At 37.4% G+C, this 21,246-nt stretch overlaps 1 protein-coding gene across 1 annotated transcript; it reads right to left on the bottom strand.

The window, feature by feature from the left end:
• Positions 1-728: 728 nt before the first annotated feature.
• LOC132559703 (uncharacterized) lies at positions 729-20,838 on the bottom strand. The gene is made up of 11 exons (XM_060224324.1): positions 20,575-20,838; positions 20,039-20,246; positions 19,439-19,557; positions 18,938-19,140; positions 15,642-15,810; positions 15,311-15,479; positions 14,899-14,999; positions 14,183-14,324; positions 6,408-6,490; positions 1,477-1,642; positions 729-1,023 (listed from the first exon to the last, which is right to left on the bottom strand). Exons 1-11 carry the CDS (start codon positions 20,836-20,838, stop codon positions 914-916), a joined length of 1,734 nt encoding a protein of 577 aa, XP_060080307.1. The 3' UTR covers positions 729-913.
• Between the last annotated feature and the right edge of the window lie 408 nt (positions 20,839-21,246).

Below are 21,246 nucleotides of genomic sequence, written 5' to 3'. Positions count from 1 at the left end.
CAAATCTGAAAACAATATATACAGTTGTTATAACATATACATCACTTTAAGTATTTCGCATTCATTTGACGCATACAATCATCCATACATGCTCAATCTTCAGTCCAAAATTCTTTCATTTTAGCCGACTACCCGTCTATGTTTAACCGTTAATCAAAGATCTTGAAATTTGAAATAGCCTGCATACACCGTCTATAATCGGTACACCGGATGTAGTAACTCCGAAGGGTTCCGACTATCTGCGATTTATTTTTGTCTTGGTCACGGACGATAGTCAGAACTCCTTCCTCCCTATGTAAAAACACCAAATACTTACAACCTCAACAAGGGTCGACACTCGGGCCTTCTTTTATACAGTTTCTTACAGTGCGATAAATCATACATCGATGGAAAGATAAAACTTTTTTTCTGATTAATTTGCATATGTGTCAGAGAAATTAAATGTGCCATGTATCTCCACTCATTTTCATCGACAACTTTCGAGCATGTTTACAATTGCTGCCACTACGCGGAATCTCGCTATACATGTGATTGTTAATCTACTATTTTATTAATTTTTTGGTAAGTAAATTGAATATATTATGAGTGTAGTAATAACAAATAAGATTATATATGTTAACAAGAAATGAGAGACAATTGTCATATTCTTATTTTGGTTACTTCTATTTGTTCCGTTGTATGAATAAAGATGTGTTGTACAAGCAATATATACTAGTCTATCTGAAAAACAATAAGTAAGTATGGTACAGTTTTGTCCTCACAAAGGCAGAGACTCGCTCGTGATTTGCTTTAATATGTATTACAATGTATATGGTTCCATTTTTTTTGTAAGTAAATTCAAGTGGTTCCTTTAAACTACGGACACGGGGGAAATAGTTTTGCTGATTTTTGTCCTTTTCATGTGACAGATAGTTCATGACATGTCCCGTAGAATTCGTCTGAGAATTTTTCCTGAGGGTGACTTTGGTATTTCTTTGAGGAACTCTACTCCTCCTGTCAGTGTCTTGAACGGAGCAACACGCTCTGTCAAATAAATAGAAACTATTAACTAACATGCATTTCTTCCAATACAAGTCAATTATATACATTTCCTACGTTTATCTTGTGATTAGGGCTTTGTTTTATTATTATCATTTCCTGTACACGAGGTGGCGCCACTTGGGTGTTGTTGACGACGCCTTGACAACAAAATGGTTTCAAGAGCAAATAATTCAAGTGATTTTTTTTCGTATACTTTTTTTGCAAATATAGATATCAGGTCTCATGGCAGCTACATATATATCTTCCTATTTAAACTACAAGTATATAAAGTTTAAGGAATGCAAGTAAACATCGTGTTTTTTCAATCGGTAAAAGTAAGGATTAGACCCACTTGTATGCGCAAACGTAATTAAAATGCGCAAATATTGATAAATACACACAGTGATATTGACAAGTAGCTTTTGAACTTGTATGGTTCTGATATAAAAGTCCTACCTTCAACAAATCTGGATACGTCTTCAGGAGTGACTTTGCTGTTTGGTTTAGGTACTATATAGGCACGAGGTATTTCTCCAGCCCTCTCGTCTGGTACTCCTACCACAGCGGCGTCCTGTACTCCGGGGTGTCTTAGTAGCAGATCCTCAAGTTCTGCAGGAGCAACCTGTGTGACACACCAGTATAAAAACTCTTCAACAATGTCTAAATTTATAACAATGATCGGTGAAAAAGGCGTGATGTGTCTATAGGTCTTACAACGTGAACATTAAGATCTTCAACATCATGAAAAAGATAGGAAGTGTCTAGAGATCTTAAATATCATGAAAAAGATGGGAAGTGTCTACATATCTTCAACACCATGAAAGAGGTGTGAAGTGTCTACAGATCTTCAACACCATGAAAAAGATGGGAAGTGTCTACAGATCTTAAACACCATGAAAGAGGTGGGAAGTGTCTACAAATCTTAAACACCATGAAAGAGGTGGGAAGTTTCTACAAATCTTAAACACCATGAAAGAGGTGTGAAGTGTCTACAGATCTTAAACATCATGAAAAAGATGGGAAGTTTCTACAGATCTTAAACACCATGAAAGAGGTGTGAAGTGTCTACAGATCTTAAACATCATGAAAAAGATGGGAAGTTTCTACAGATCTTAAACACCATGAAAGAGGTGGGAAGTGTCTACAAATCTTAAACACCATGAAAGAGGTGGGAAGTTTCTACAAATCTTAAACACCATGAAAGAGGTGTGAAGTGTCTACAGATCTTAAACATCATGAAAAAGATGGGAAGTTTCTACAGATCTTAAACACCATGAAAAAGATGGGAAGTTTCTACAGATCTTAAACACCATGAAAAAGATGGGAAGTTTCTACAGATCTTAAACACCATGAAAGAGGTGTGAAGTGTCCACAGATCTTAAACATCATGAAAAAGATGGGAAGTGTCTACAGATCTTAAACACCATGAAAGAGGTGTGAAGTGTCCACAGATCTTAAACACCATGAAAGAGGTGTGAAGTGTCTACAGATTTTAAACACCATGAAAGAGGTGTGAAGTGTCTACAGATCTTAAACATCATGAAAAAGATTGGAATTGTCTAAGTGAAAGATGTGGGAAGTGTCTACAGATCTTAAACACCATAAAAGAGGTGGGAAGTGTCTACAGATCTTAAACACCATGAAAGAGGTTTGAAGTGTCTACAGATCTTAAACACCATGAAAGAGGTGGTAAGTGTCTACAGATCTTAAACACCATGAAAGAGGTGGGAAGTGTCTACAGATCTTAAACACCATGAAAGAGGTGGGAAGTGTCTACAGATCTTAAACACCATGAAAAAGATAGGAAGTGTCTACAGATCTTAAACACCATGAAAGAGGTGTGAAGTGTCTACAGATCTTAAACACCCTGAAAAAGATTGGAAGTGTCTACAGATCTTCAACACCATGAAAGATGTGGGAAGTGTCTACAGATCTTAAACACCATGAAAGAGATGTGAAGTTTCTACAGATCTTAAACACCATGAAAGAGGTGTGAAGTGTCTACAGATCTTAAACATCATGAAAAAGATGGGAAGTTTCACCACCATGAAAAAGATGGGAAGTTTCTACAGTCTTAAACACCATGAAAAAGATGGGAAGTTTCTACAGATCAAACACCATGAAAGAGGTGTGAAGTGTCCACAGATCTTAGACATCATGAAAAAGATGGGAAGTGTCTACAGATCTTAAACACCATGAAAGAGGTGTGAAGTGTCCACAGATCTTAAACACCATGAAAGAGGTGTGAAGTGTCTACAGATTTTAAACACCATGAAAGAGGTGTGAAGTGTCTACAGATCTTAAACATCATGAAAAAGATTGGAATTGTCTACAGATCTTAAACACCATGAAAGATGTGGGAAGTGTCTACAGATCTTAAACACCATAAAAGAGGTGGGAAGTGTCTACAGATCTTAAACACCATGAAAGAGGTTTGAAGTGTCTACAGATCTTAAACACCATGAAAGAGGTGGTAAGTGTCTACAGATCTTAAACACCATGAAAGAGGTGGGAAGTGTCTACAGATCTTAAACACCATGAAAGAGGTGGGAAGTGTCTACAGATCTTAAACACCATGAAAAAGATGGGAAGTGTCTACAGATCTTAACCACCATGAAAGAGGTTTGAAGTGTCTACAGATCTTAAACACCATGAAAGAGGTGGTAAGTGTCTACAGATCTTAAACACCATGAAAGAGGTGGGAAGTGTCTACAGATCTTAAACACCATGAAAGAGGTGTGAAGTGTCTACAGATCTTAAACATCATGAAAAAGATGGGAAGTGTCTACAGATCTTAAACACCATGAAAGAGGTGATAAGTGTCTACAGATCTTAAACATCATGAAAAAGATGGGAAGTGTCTACAGATCTTAAACACCATGAAAGAGGTGGGAAGTTTCTACAAATCTTAAACACCATGAAAGAGGTGGGAAGTGTCTACAGATCTTAAACACCATGAAAGAGGTGGGAAGTGTCTACAGATCTTAAACACCATGAAAGAGGTGTGAAGTGTCTACATATCTTAAACACAGAAAGAGATGTTAAGTGTCTACAGATCTTAAACACCATGATAAGGTGTGAAGTGTCTAGATATCTTAAACACCATGAAAGAGGTGGTAAGTGTCTAGAGATCTTAAACACCATGAAAGAGGTGGGAAGTTTCTACAGATCTTAAACATCATGAAAAAGATGGGAAGTGTCTACAGATCTTAAACACCATGAAAGAGGTGTGAAGTGTCTACAGATCTTAAACACAGAAAGAGATGTTAAGTGTCTACAGATCTTAAACACCATGATCTTAAACACCATGAAAGAGGTGGTAAGTGTCTAGAGATCTTAAACACCATGAAAGAGGTGGGAAGTTTCTACAGATCTTAAACATCATGAAAAAGATGGGAAGTGTCTACAGATCTTAAACACCATGAAAGAGGTGTGAAGTGTCTACAGATCTTAAACACAGAAAGAGATGTTAAGTGTCTACAGATCTTAAACACCATGATAAGGTGTGAAGTGTCTAGATATCTTAAACACCATGAAAGAGGTGGTAAGTGTCTAGAGATCTTAAACACCATGAAAGAGGTGTGAAGTGTCTAGATATCTTAAACACTATGAAAGAGGTGGTAAGTGTCTAGAGATCTTAAACACCATGAAAGAGGTGGTAAGTGTCTAGAGACCTTAAACACCATGAAAAAAAAATGGGAAGCGTCTACAGATCTTAAACACCGTGAAAGAGATGTGAAGTGTCTACAGATTTTAAACACTATGAAAGAGGTGGGGAGTGTCTACAGATCTTAAACAGCATGAAGGAGGTGGGAAGTGTCTAGAGATCTTCAACATCATGAAAGAGGTGTGAAGTGTCTACAGATCTTAAACACCGTGAAAGAGGTGTGAAGTGTCTACAGATCTTAAACACCATGAACGAGGTGTGGAATGACTACAGATCTTCAACACCATGAACGAGGTGTGGAATGACTACAGATCTTAAACACCATGAACGAGGTGTGGAATGACTACAGATCTTAAACACTATGAAAGAGGTGGGGAGTGTCTACAGATCTTAAACAGCATGAACGAAGTGTGGAATGACTACAGATCTTAAACACCATGAACGAGGTGTGGAATGACTTCAGATCTTAAACACCATGAACGAGGTGTGGAATGACTACAGAACTTAAACAATGAACGAGGTGTGGAATGACTACAGTTCTTAAACACCATGAACGAAGTGTGGAATGACTACAGATCTTAAACACCATGAACGAGGTGTGGAATGACTACAGAACTTAAACACCATGAACGAAGTGTGGAATGACTACAGAACTTAAACACCATGAACGAAGTGTGGAATGACTACAGAACCGCGAACACTATAAGTTTTAGTATTGTAATGATTTTATTTTCCACTTACATCTGTGTTTATAGCTCTGATCGATGCCAAATACATGCTTTGATATGGTAAAGTGAAAGTACGTCTGATCGTATCTTTCAAACGCACGAAAGACCGGAATATCATGACGAGTCCAAAACTCAGTCAATTCCCCTCGAGAACTACAGGTGGGATGATCCAGTTCTTTATAAAGCGCAAGCTGCAGTGCTTTGGTAAATTGCATACCTTTATGCCTCGGCTTTACCAGCCCCTTTCCCCCCTTAGTGTCATAGGCTCGGTTATAACCGGAACAAGGACTTCTAACCTCCAAAAAAGAAAGAAAAATTCTGGTATTTTATGTTCTTATCGGCCACCAGGTGACGACTAGAGAAGGTATGAGTAGCAGTATAGCGTGCATGCAATATAGCAGAGGACTGATAGGGTTTACTGGTGACAGGCCTGAAAGATTGCCTCATCCGATGTCATTAAAGTTGCGTTAGTGAGATAGTCGCTATATGGATCCTGTGAATTGGTTCGTTAGGCCTAGTTCGAACTACGTGTAGATTAGTTCGAGGCGACAGTGAGATTAGTTGCTCAACCCAATAGTTTGCTTGGCCTAGTTCAAACTAAAGAAGTCCCTTCATGCAACTCGGTTTGGCTTGCACTGAATATCCATGCAGTTATAAACCATAAGAGTAGGAAACCCCGCGTAACCGGAGTAATTGCTTTAATAACGCTAAATAAGCGTATCCAGGATCAGAGTTCATTCATTGATGATTCTTAGTCCCCTTAACCTGTACGTAGTGTAATCCGTTTGTATATAGTGTGTTCCAGTCATATGCATATCTGTATATATTTTGCTTCGTCAGCAGTCCCTAAATTCGTCAAGCTAATTCAAATAGATTCCCAACAAGGTAATCTGAGGCTTGCTCACGTTTCTGACCCCCATAACAAATAGTTGATAGGGTTGCACATTACAGTATGATACAAGGTACAAATTATTCCACATCGAAGAACGCACCTGAAGCCCTTTGTATTTGATGAGTTCCTTCAATCTGTCGGCGATGATAAAACAACCGTCGTCTCGCACGAGTCCCAAATCTCCTGATGTGGAAAAAAAACAAGGTGTATGACGGGGAAATAGCTGTTAATATAGTTTAATCAAGAAAACAAGCGATACAGTGACTCTGCCAAAGTACGAACACACAATGTAGATACGGTACATCAAATGATTTACGAACACACAATGTAGATACGGTACATCAAATGATTTACGAACACACAATGTAGATACGGTACATCAAATGATTTACGAACACACAATGTAGATACGGTACATCAAATGATTTACGAACACACAATGTAGATACGGTACATCAAATGATTTACGAACACACAATGTAGATACGGTACATCAAATGATTTACGAACACACAATGTAGATACGGTACATCAAATGATTTACGAACACACAATGTAGATACGGTACATCAAATGATTTACGAACACACAATGTAGATACGGTACATCAAATGATTTACGAACACACAATGTAGATACGGTACATCAAATGATTTACGAACACACAATGTAGATACGGTACATCAAATGATTTACGAACACACAATGTAGATACGGTACATCAAATGATTTACGAACACACAATGATTTACGAACACACAATGTAGATACGGTACATCAAATGATTTACGAACACACAATGTAGATACGGTACATCAAATGATTTACGAACACACAATGTAGATACGGTACATCAAATGATTTACGAACACACAATGTAGATACGGTACATCAAATGATTTACGAACACACAATGTAGATACGGTACATCAAATGATTTACGAACACACAATGTAGATACGGTACATCAAATGATTTACGAACACACAATGTAGAACACACAATACGGTACATCAAATGATTTACGAACACACAATGTAGATACGGTACATCAAATGATTTACGAACACACAATGTAGATACGGTACATCAAATGATTTACGAACACACAATGTAGATACGGTACATCAAATGATTTACGAACACACAATGTAGATACGGTACATCAAATGATTTACGAACACACAATGTAGATACATCAAATGATTTACGTACATCAAAATGATTTACGAACACACAATGTAGATACGGTACATCAAATGATTTACGAACACACAATGTAGATACGGTACATCAAATGATTTACGAACACACAATGTAGATACGGTACATCAAATGATTTACGAACACACAATGTAGATACGGTACATCAAATGATTTACGAACACACAATGTAGATACGGTACATCAAATGATTTACGAACACACAATGTAGATACGGTACATCAAATGATTTACGAACACACAATGTAGATACGGTACATCAAATGATTTACGAACACACAATGTAGATACGGTACATCAAATGATTTACGAACACACAATGTAGATACGGTACACAACACACAATGATTTCAAATGATTTACGAACACACAATGTAGATACGGTACATCAAATGATTTACGAACACACAATGTAGATACGGTACATCAAATGATTTACGAACACACAATGTAGATACGGTACATCAAATGATTTACGAACACACAATGTAGATACACATCAAATGATTTACGTGTACATCAAATGATTTACGAACACACAATGTAGACACGGTACATGATTTACAACACACAATGATTTGATTTACGAACACACAATGTAGACACGGTACATCAAATGATTTACGAACACACAATGTAACACACATCAAATGATTTACGAACACACAATGTAGACACGGTACATCAAATGATTTACGAACACACAATGTAGACACGGTACATCAAATGATTTACGAACACACAATGTAGACACGGTACATCAAATGATTTACGAACACACAATGTAGACACGGTACATCAAATGATTTACGAACACACAATTTACGATTTACGAACACACAATGTAGATACGGTACATCAAATGATTTACGAACACACAATGTAGACACGGTACATCAAATGATTTACGAACACACAATGTAGACACGGTACATCAAATGATTTACGAACACACAATGTAGACACGGTACATCAAATGATTTACGAACACACAATGAAATGATTTACGAACACACAATGTTGATTTACGAACACACAATGTAGATACGGTACATCAAATGATTTACGAACACACAATGTACACACATGATTTACGAACACACAATGTACACGGTACACATGATTTACGAACACACAATGTAGATACGGTACATCAAATGATTTACGAACACACAATGTAGATACGGTACATCAAATGATTTACGAACACACAATGTAGATACGGTACATCAAATGATTTACGAACACACAATGTAGATACGGTACATCAAATGATTTACGAACACACAATGTAGATACGGTACATCAAATGATTTACAACACACATGATTGATTTACGAACACACAATGTAGATACGGTACATCAAATGATTTACGAACACACAATGTAGATACGGTACATCAACATGATTTACGAACACACAATGATTTAGAAATGATTTACGAACACACAATGTAGATACGGTACATCAAATGATTTACGAACACACACACACATCAAATGATTTACGAACACACAAATGATTTAGAACACACAATACGGTACATCAAGTGATTTACGAACACACAATGTAGAATGATTTACGAACACACAATGTAGATACGGTACATCAAATGATTTACGAACACACAATGTAGACACGGTACATCAAATGATTTACGAACACACAATGTAGACACGGTACATCAAATGATTTACGAACACACAATGTAGATACGGTACATCAAATGATTTACGAACACACAATGTAGATACGGTACATCAAATGATTTACGAACACACAATGTAGACACGGTACATCAAATGATTTACGAACACACAATGTAGACACGGTACATCAAATGATTTACGAACACACAATGTAGACACGGTACATCAAATGATTTACTAACACACAATGTAGACACGGTACATCAAATGATTTACGAACACACAATGTAGACACGGTACATCAAATGATTTACGAACACACAATGTAGACACGGTACATCAAATGATTTACGAACACACAATGTAGAATGATTTACGAACACACAATGTAGACACGGTACATCAAATGATTTACGAACACACAATGTAGACACGGTACATCAAATGATTTACGAACACACAATGTAGACACGGTACATCAAATGATTTACGAACACACAATGTAGACACGGTACATCAAATGATTTACGAACACACAATGTAGACACGGTACATCAAATGATTTACGAACACACAATGTAGACACACATCAAATGATTTACGAACACACAATGTAGACACGGTACATCAAATGATTTACGAACACACAATGTAGACACGGTACATCAAATGATTTACGAACACACAATGTAGATACGGTACATCAAATGATTTACGAACACACAATGTAGATACGGTACATCAAATGATTTACGAACACACAATGTAGATACGGTACATCAAATGATTTACGAACACACAATGTAGATACGGTACATCAAATGATTTACGAACACACAATGTAGACACGGTACAACAAATGATTTACGAACACACAATGTAGATACGGTACATCAAATGATTTACGAACACACAATGTAGATACGGTACATCAAATGATTTACGAACACACAATGTAGATACGGTACATCAAATGATTTACGAACACACAATGTAGATACGGTACATCAAATGATTTACGAACACACAATGTAGAAACGGTACATCAAATGATTTACGAACACACACACAATGTAGATACGTACATCAAATGATTTACGAACACACAATGGACATACATCAAATGATTTACGAACACACAATGTAGATACGGTACATCAAATGATTTACGAACACACAATGTAGATACGGTACATCAAATGATTTACGAACACACAATGTAGATACGGTACATCAAATGATTTACGAACACACAATGTAGACACGGTACATCAAATGATTTACGAACACACAATGTAGACACGGTACATCAAATGATTTACGAACACACAATGTAGACACGGTACATCAAATGATTTACGAACACACAATGTAGACACGGTACATCAAATGATTTACGAACACACAATGTAGACACGGTACATCAAATGATTTACGAACACACAATGTAGACACGGTACATCAAATGATTTACGAACACACAATGTAGACACGGTACATCAAATGATTTACGAACACACAATGTAGACACGGTACATCAAATGATTTACGAACACACAATGTAGACACGGTACATCAAATGATTTACGAACACACAATGTAGACACGGTACATCAAATGATTTACGAACACACAATGTAGACACGGTACATCAAATGATTTACGAACACACAATGTAGACACGGTACATCAAATGATTTACGAACACACAATGTAGACACGGTACAACAAATGATTTACGAACACACAATGTAGACACGGTACAACAAATGATTTACGAACACACAATGTAGACACGGTACATCAAATGATTTACGAACACACAATGTAGACACGGTACATCAAATGATTTACGAACACACAATGTAGACACGGTACATCAAATGATTTACGAACACACAATGTAGACACGGTACATCAAATGATTTACGAACACACAATGTAGACACGGTACATCAAATGATTTACGAACACACAATGTAGACACGGTACATCAAATGATTTACGAACACACAATGTAGACACGGTACATCAAATGATTTACGAACACACAATGTAGATACGGTACATCAAATGATTTACGAACACACAATGTAGATACGGTACATCAAATGATTTACGAACACACAATGTAGATACACACAAATGATTTACGAACACACAATGTAGAACACGGTACATCAAATGATTTACGAACACACAATGTAGATACGGTACATCAAATGATTTACGAACACACAATGTAGATACGGTACATCAAAGGATTTCCGATCACACAATGTAGATACGGTACATCAAATGATTTACGAACACACAATGTAGATGATTTACGGTACATCAAATGATTTACGAACACACAATGTAGATACGGTACATCAAATGATTTACGAACACACAATGTAGATACGGTACATCAAATGATTTACGAACACACAATGTAGATACGGTACATCAAATGATTTACGAACACACAATGTAGATACGGTACATCAAATGATTTACGAACACACAATGTAGACACGGTACATCAAATGATTTACGAACACACAATGTAGACACGGTACATCAAATGATTTACGAACACACAATGTAGACACGGTACATCAAATGATTTACGAACACACAATGTAGACACGGTACATCAAATGATTTACGAACACACAATGTAGACACACATCAAATGATTTACGAACACACAATGTAGACACGGTACATCAAATGATTTACGAACACACAATGTAGACACGGTACATCAAATGATTTACGAACACACAATGTAGACACGGTACATCAAATGATTTACGAACACACAATGTAGACACGGTACATCAAATGATTTACGAACACACAATGTAGACACGGTACATCAAATGATTTACGAACACACAATGTAGACACGGTACATCAAATGATTTACGAACACACAATGTAGACACGGTACATCAAATGATTTACGAACACACAATGTAGACACGGTACATCAAATGATTTACGAACACACAATGTAGACACGGTACATCAAATGATTTACGAACACACAATGTAGACACGGTACATCAAATGATTTACGAACACACAATGTAGACACGGTACATCAAATGATTTACGAACACACAATGTAGACACGGTACATCAAATGATTTACGAACACACAATGTAGACACGGTACATCAAATGATTAACGAACACACAATGTAGACACGGTACATCAAATGATTTACGAACACACAATGTAGACACGGTACATCAAATGATTTACGAACACACAATGTAGACACGGTACATCAAATGATTTACGAACACACAATGTAGACACGGTACATCAAATGATTTACGAACACACAATGTAGACACGGTACATCAAATGATTTACGAACACACAATGTAGACACGGTACATCAAATGATTTACGAACACACAATGTAGACACGGTACATCAAATGATTTACGAACACACAATGTAGATACGGTACATCAAATGATTTACGAACACACAATGTAGATACGGTACATCAAATGATTTACGAACACACAATGTAGATACGGTACATCAAATGATTTACGAACACACAATGTAGATACGGTACATCAAATGATTTACGAACACACAATGTAGATACACATCAAATGATTTACGAACACACAATGTATACGGTACATCAAATGATTTACGAACACACAATGTAGATACGGTACATCAAATGATTTACGAACACACAATGTAGATACGGTACATCAAATGATTTACGAACACACAATGTAGATACGGTACATCAAATGATTTACGAACACACAATGTAGATACGGTACATCAAATGATTTACGAACACACAATGTAGATACGGTACATCAAATGATTTACGAACACACAATGTAGATACGGTACATCAAATGATTTACGAACACACAATGTAGATACGGTACATCAAATGATTTACGAACACACAATGTAGATACGGTACATCAAATGATTTACGAACACACAATGTAGATACGGTACATCAAATGATTTACGAACACACAATGTAGATACGGTACATCAAATGATTTACGAACACACAATGTAGATACGGTACATCAAATGATTTACGAACACACAATGTAGATACGGTACATCAAATGATTTACGAACACACAATGTAGATACGGTACATCAAATGATTTACGAACACACAATGTAGATACGGTACATCAAATGATTTACGAACACACAATGTAGACACGGTACACAAATGATTTACGTAACACACAAATGATTACATACAAATGACACACACAATGTAGACACGGTACATCAAATGATTTACGAACACACAATGTAGACACGGTACATCAAATGATTTACGAACACACAATGTAGACACGGTACATCAAATGATTTACGAACACACAATGTAGACACGGTACATCAAATGATTTACGAACACACAATGTAGACACGGTACATCAAATGATTTACGAACACACAATGTAGACACGGTACATCAAATGATTTACGAACACACAATGTAGACACGGTACATCAAATGATTTACGAACACACAATGTAGACACACAATGGTACATCAAATGATTTACGAACACACAATGTAGACACGGTACATCAAATGATTTACGAACACACAATGTAGACACGGTACATCAAATGATTTACGAACACACAATGTAGACACGGTACATCAAATGATTTCAATTTTTCAGTATATTTAAGGGCGTACTTGTATTTAAGCGTGATAACATTGAATATACCACACCACTATACACATAAAAATCTCAAATCTAAAGTCTTAAAAAGAAAGATGAACCGGATTCCTAATTAATAAAAAAATACCGAAATAATTCAATTTGACACGAACCTTGTTAATATCCTTAATAAAGAAGAAACCCTCCCTTCCTCATCATTTTGTATATTTCCAAATGTCTTTTATAAATATTTCCAAAGCCTATACCATGATAAATAAATTTGCGTTAAAATTGAGTTACTCTCTGGTGTATCGTACCTGTATGAAGCCAGCCTTCCCTGATAGTGTCCCTAGTAGCTTCCTCGTTATTCAGATAGCCCTTCATAACATGTGGTCCCTGTATACAAATCTCCCCTGTTTCCCCAGGTCCGAGAGTACCCCCTGTCTCTGGACATACGATCTGATGATTGCCGAAAAAAAACATATATATATATACAACACAATATTATGATACAGATATTTAAGGCTATTGATGGTGGAACCACAACGAAAATAACGATATTTCTATTTCTTTAAAATTAATAAGAGACCTAATTGAAATACAATCGAAATTACGTCCTATCAACAGCCAGGGTCATTTAAGGACGAGTCAGGTTTTGGTGATGGAGATAAGCCGGAGATCCCGTAGATAAACCTCCGACCTGCGGTCAGCACCTGGTGACTGTCCAATGTAGGTCTCGAACCCGCGACCCAGAGTGATACAGACGGTCAGACACCGTAACCACTCAACCAACGCGGTTTCTTAAAATGGCTAACATTGCTACATTACAATATTATCATGAATATGATAAATGATTATGGACTAACAAACAAAAAAATACCTTATTAATATTTTTCATGAATTATGTATTTATCTAAAATGGCTATTCAAATATAGTAAAACTGCAAAATTCATTACTGGCTGGTATGTCTTACAGTAGACTGCCGACGAAAAACACTGTTCTCTAATATTACCTCTTTACGAGATCGGTTACCTTAGCCCTGGAATTCGGTACAAGTAACCCCACTGTTCCAAAGTGATGAGGTGGTTTAGTGTCCAGTGTAGCAAAAGGACTCAATTCTGTCATCCCATACCCTAGAACGACAGTGTGACTCGTGGAGTTTTAGGTGGACACCGTTCCAATTCAACCCAAATGTTGATATTTATTTAGAAAGATACTTGAAGTCATGACATAATTCAGGTTGGAGATATTATGCAAAAACTACTGATTGTAAAGCCGATACTAGTCAGAAGGAACGTATCAATCGATAGTACAAGCAAATGAATAAAAATTGAATGAAAACGAGTTCAAGAGGGTAGTTAAAAATTCTATGCATCCAGATAAATGAAATAAAAATAATATTTCAATTAAAAAATTACATTGTGGAAAAAATTAAAAGAATTACCTTGTAATATTGGTTTCTTCATTCTGTTCTCATATTCCTTACATAGAAACTCTCCCAGGGGAGCTGCAGCACATACGTGTAGTCGTGCGCTTGAAATGTCAAACTTGTCAACGATTGGATGTCTGGCCAGAAATAACGCGATTGGAGGAACCATATACAGCAAGGTCACCTTTCAAAACGAAGGTCAACATGTTAGCACAAACAAGCGGTTATGTAATAGACAAAATAAAAAAAATAGAGAAGTTTGTTTGTAAAAGGTAGATAACGTCGCCACAGTTCGGGCGTTCGTCTTTATGCTTATGAGTTTGATAATACAGCTGGTATAGATTACCTTGTGTTGCTGGATCGTTGTGAGGAAGGACTCCGGTTCAAACTGAGGTAGTATGACTATTTTGCCGCCATCTTGTAAGGTTCCAAATAAAATAACAAGCAAGCCTGCCACGTGAAACATCGGAAGTAGACACATATTGGTGTCGTCTGCGGTGAGAGGAAGTTGTGCCCTGGAGTGGGGGAAGACTAAAGTATGCAATGCTCAAACGTTAATATAAAAAAGATAACTGTTGCTGAAAGGATTATAATCACATTAACTTAATCAGTGAACGTTCGTAGGACTGGCAATAAATGCAATCTGGTGATAATCATATGTACAATTTAGATATTTAATCAAATTATAAATGGTCTGTTATATTTATATTTATTTATTGGAAGAGTTTCCTGAAAATCTGAATATGAATGACTAATGTAAAGATATAATGTGTGTTATTTAGGGCGATGTGCAAAGTGTTGACGTAGATCAACATGGCGGTGAAACGATTCCACAGTACTGTTGTATGATCTCTAATGTTTCTACATGCCGATGAATACAATTCGGATTAACATCGAATTAATGCATTGAACATAGATTCTGACGCTGGGTCTCATTACAGTATCTAGTGACTACCTTACTGAACAGCATACGGGAGGCCCGCCACACGTAACCCATATAAAATTGTAAAATGTCTTGTATAAGGACTCAACTAATTCAGTACGGACCGGTCCGTTTCTCATTTTCCTAAGAAACAAACCAACACAGGTAGGTAGTGTCGAATGAGCTATCATGGCATTGGTTAACGGACTGACGTAATAGCAAAATAAATATTTTATGCAGAATACTTTTCAGAAATATATTATTACATTTCCTTTGCCTAGAATATAAACTGGTTTTCTGCCATAGCTTTTAGTAATGGATTACAAGTGTGTGTGAGGGTGACAGTGTGTGAGAGGGTGACAGTGTGTGAGAGGGTGACAGTGTGTGTGAGGGTGACAGTGTGTGTGAGGGTGACAGTGTGTGAGAGGGTGACAGTATGTGTGAGGTTGACAGTGTGTGTGAGGATAATAGTGTGTATGAGGGTGACAGTGTGTGTAAGGGTGACAGTGTGTGTGAGAGTGACAGTGTGTGTAAGGGTAACAGTGTGTGTGAGGCTGACTGAGTGTGAGGGTGACAGTGTATAAGGGTAACAGTGTGTGTTAGGGTGACAGTGTGTGTAAGGGTGACAGTGTGTGTGAGGGTGAAAGTGAGTGTGAGGGTAACAGTGTGTGTGAGGATGACAGTGTGTGTGAGGGTGACAGTGTGTGTTACAGTAACAGTGTGTGTGAAGATGACAGTGTGTGAGGGTGACAGTGAGTGTGAGGGTGACAGTGTGTGTAACGGTAACAGAGTGTGTGAGGATGACAGTGTGTGTTACGGTAACAGTGTGTGTAAGGGTGACAGTGTGTGTCAGGTTGACAGTGTGTGTAAGGGTGAAAGTGTGTGTGTGAGTGTGTGTGAGGGTGACAGTGTGTGTAAGGGTGAAAGTATGTGTATGGGTGACAGTGTGTGTGAGGGTGACAGTGTGTGTGAGGGTGACTGTGTGTAAGGGTGACAGTATGTGAGGGTGACAGTATATGTGAGGGTGACAGTGTGTAAGGGTGACAGTGTGTGTGAGGGTGACAGTGTGTGTAAGAGTGACAGTGTGTGTGAGGGTGACAGTGTGTGTGAGGGTGACTGTGTGTGTAAGGGTGACAGTATGTGAGGGTGAAAGTGTGTGTGTGACAGTGTGTGTGATGGTGACAGTGTGTGTAAGGGTGACAGTGTGTGTGAGGGTGACTGTGTGTGAGGGTGACTATGTGTGTGAGGGTGACAGTGTGTGTAAGGGTGACAGTGTTTGTAAGGATGACAGTGTGTAAGGGTGACAGTATGTGTGAGGGTGACAGTGTGTGTGAGAGTAATAGTGTGTGTGAGGATTACAGTGTGTGTGAGGGTGACAGTACGTGTGAGGGTGACAGTGTGTTTGAGGGTGACAGTGTGTGTAAGGGTGACAGTGTTTGTAAGGGTGACAGTGTGTAAGAGTGACAGTGTGTAAGGGTGACAGTGTGTGTGAGGGTGACAGTGTGTGTGAGGGTGACTAAGTGTGTGTAAGGGTGACAGTGTGTGTGAGGGTGACAGTGTGTGTGAGGGTGACAGTGTGTATGAGGGTGAGGGCGACAGTGTGTGTGAGGGTGACTGTGTGTGAGGGTGACAGTGTGTGTGAGGGTGACAGTGTTTGTAAGGGTGACAGTGTGTAAGAGTGACAGTGTGTAAGGGTGACAGTGTGTGTGAGGATGACTGTGTGTGAGGGTGACAGTGTGTGAGGGTGACAGTGTGTGTGAGGGTGACAGTGTTTGTAAGGGTGACAGTGTGTAAGAGTGAAAGTGTGTAAGGGTGACAGTGTGTGTGAGGGTGACTAAGTGTGTGTGAGGGTGACTAAGTGTGTGTGAGGGTGACAGTGTGTGTGAGGGTGACAGTGTGTGTGAGGGTGACAGTGTGTGTGAGGGTGTGAGGGTGACAGTGTGAGAGGGTGACAGTGTGTGTGAGGGTGATAGTGTGTGTGAGGGTGACAGTGTGTGAGAGGGTGACAGTGTGTGTGAGGGTGACAGTGTGTGTGAGGGTGACAGTGTGTGTGAGGGTGATAGTGTGTGTGAGGATTACAGTGTGTGTGAGGGTGACAGTATGTGTGAGGGTGACAGTGTGTTTGAGGGTGACAGTGTGTGTGAGGGTGATAGTGTGTGTGTATTTTACACAGAGCTTTGATTTCATTCTTATTGATATGAAAGGGTGAAAATTCTGCAATCTTTTATATATTTCATCATATTCACCTTTATCTACTTGTCTTTTGTTTTGAAAAAGTCTTTACGCATGAATTTTGAATCTTATGTTGACCAATACTTTTAAACCTTCATTATTGATCGTTACGTATTCTGATATCATGTAATTTTACAACATTCCAAAGACTTCTTGTTTTCGTCTTTGATCTGTTTTTATATTATCGATTTCATATTTATGAACATCATTAAGCAATGCCGAATTCTTCGTTATGAAATTTGTATTTCTATGGAAGAAAAGTTTTAGGAAAAGGACGTACCGATTTTGGCATTTTTTTATCCATCTTTCAGTGTCTCTTTTGTCCAAAGAATTGTTGTGAAAATTTAGTGTGGTACAGTTATATAATATCTCTAGTCATTTTGACGATACAGAAAACGCCTTCGGCGCCTATTATTCGAACAGACATATCTTAAAATACATGCATGAGTGCTTAACCAGAAATAATGTGATATAATAGGTGTTAGTACCTTATCTGTTGAAGATTTGATACAATATTCAGATGTGTCAACATGACTCCTTTAGGGAATCCAGTAGTTCCACTGGAGTACGGCAACAGTGCAACATCTTCTTTGGGATTAATTGTGAGGTTCTCAGGGAAGCACGAACCGTCATCGTTGAGTAGGTCTGAGAACGAACGATATCCTTCAGCCTCTCCTACCACTATAATGTTCTGTAGGAGAAAATCCAAATTCAAATTTCATACGGTGAGACATTTCAAATTTGCTGGATTTTTTTATGAAGAGAAACTTTTTTTACTCTATATTTTGGAATAAGTTTTAAATGATAAATATCTTTTATAAATATCTTTATTACTTATTTTTATCTTTTGGATTGTTAACGACGTGACAAATGATTTTGTCCGTTTGTGCTGTTAGTTTTGTATATAGTTCTAATTGTTTTCATTAAAAGGGATATAGTATTTTGTTTATTATATTTAAAATATCAGTATATTCTATTTCAAAACTCACCCTGATCATTGTTTTTAAACTATTGTCACTTGCAAGAGCCTCCTTGACCTTCGGCAATAGGGTTGCCATGACGACCATACCGATGGCTCCAGAATCACCGAGATGGCGTGCGAGCTCGGCTGTAAACAAGTTGATTGAATAAAAGATTGTTTATATGTCAATTGATATTTATAATTTTCTTGCTATTCATGTAAATAATAAAATATCTTATATCTTATAATACTAACTTATTCTCTTTGATTAATACAAAGGTCACCTTGAACTTCAAAACTGAAAGGAAAACGCGAACAGAGGACGTTAAAAAGGCCTCCATGCTCGTAAAATTGATGAAAGGAGCCTGAGACTTTTTCATTTGATAGAGCAAAGAAAAAAGAAATGGAAACAAATACAAGATTCTGTTTATCATATAACTTTGATTCTCTTGCAGCCTTTCACTGTTGACTGATATAAATATACCTTTGCAATGGAAAAAATAGGGAAATTTTACCAATCACAGATCTGATAGCTGATATTTTACCCTTATAAAAACAAAGCAATACGCGATGGATGTCTATGTTATCTACAATTAATGAGTTCATCACACTGACATTTTCTACATACCGGATGTGTAGGTCGGATTTGTGGTAGTGAGTACGATCCCCGAGGTCACACACGCCAGTATGAGGAGGGCAAACTCGGTACTGTTTGAGGAGCACATGCAGATCACGTCACCTTTTCTGTACCCCAGCCTGTACAAGCCACTAGCTACCTTTATTACTGCATCATACATCTCAACATATGTGTACGATTTCCCGGAAATGCCATCAACCTAGGAAATGTACATATAAATTTTGAGTTTTTAGTCCAAAATTAAAAAAAAAAACCCAATAAAACAAAAAAGAAAAATGAAAATGTTGATCCCTTCACGTGCTTTGTAAGACAAACAATAATACATAAAATTTATTTACTTGGTGGAAATAACGAGCAAGTTTAAATATATCGAATAAGGTCTATTTTAGGAATTAATTATCTTAAAAACAATTCGTTTGTAACACGATTACAGTAGAATTATAGGAAGGTTGATTTTCTGTTCACATAGTGACGTTATGATTCGGTAACGTATCCATCTAATCCTCTCTATAAAGCATTTCACTTACAAGTGCCGTCCTGTTTCCAAATCTCTCAAATTTTGGTAAAAGATATTCCGAGATAGATTCTTCCTTGATGTGAATATCCGGGAATGGACTTTTATGAATCACATTGCAGGTAGTTGTACAGGAGAACTCTCTGTGACATAACTGTTTTGTTGTTGATACTTTGGCGAGAGCGGCTATTCTCATCGGAGTATAAATGGTCGGGTAGCGCCGGGAATATGCAGTTAATAAACCCAGTCCGCCTTTCAACTTCCCGCACGTCGTCATGTTTTTGTTGAAGAAATGTTGACTGTTGTTTGTATCGAAGCTTGCGATAGTGACTTAAAACTAGGATATCATGATAATGAATATGCCCTGGCTATGCAGACTGTTTTATCTTCTAGTAATAAACATAGTCAATCCGTCGGGGATATGTAGGTCACTGAATGTACCACTGGCTCGCGTTATTTTAACGTTGTACTATCACACCATGTCAGAAATCATTAGCAGTTATCTATGTACAGGATAAAACACACCTGATCAGAAATTAGATTGTTTAATCTTTTGTTGATGTACTTTGTAGTAAAATACTATAACACAAACAATCGATAAGAAATTAATGAACATACACTACTTAAAAATATATCGGATAACATATATCAGAATATGTAAATGAAAGCGATGTTCCTGAGTTTT

Source organism: Ylistrum balloti, unplaced genomic scaffold, assembly GCF_031769215.1.
Source record: "Ylistrum balloti isolate Yb309-2 unplaced genomic scaffold, AGI_CSIRO_Ybal_v1 Utg370950, whole genome shotgun sequence".
Classification (NCBI taxonomy): domain Eukaryota; kingdom Metazoa; phylum Mollusca; class Bivalvia; order Pectinida; family Pectinidae; genus Ylistrum; species Ylistrum balloti.
The sequence above is the reverse complement of the archived record's forward strand: the minus strand, read 5'-3'. Positions and strand labels throughout refer to the sequence as shown.

Excerpts from the sequence above, each read along its gene's own strand:
- LOC132559703 (XM_060224324.1), bottom strand. The coding sequence starts at position 20,838 with ATGACGACGTGCGGGAAGTTGAAAGGCGGACTGGGTTTATTAACTGCA. Across the intron at positions 14,325-14,898 it reads TACCGAATTCCAGGGCTAAG|ATCGTATGTCCAGAGACAGG; the intron begins GTAACCGATCTC and ends GGCAATCATCAG. Across the intron at positions 6,491-14,182 it reads GGAAGGCTGGCTTCATACAG|GAGATTTGGGACTCGTGCGA; the intron begins GTACGATACACC and ends TTTCCACATCAG.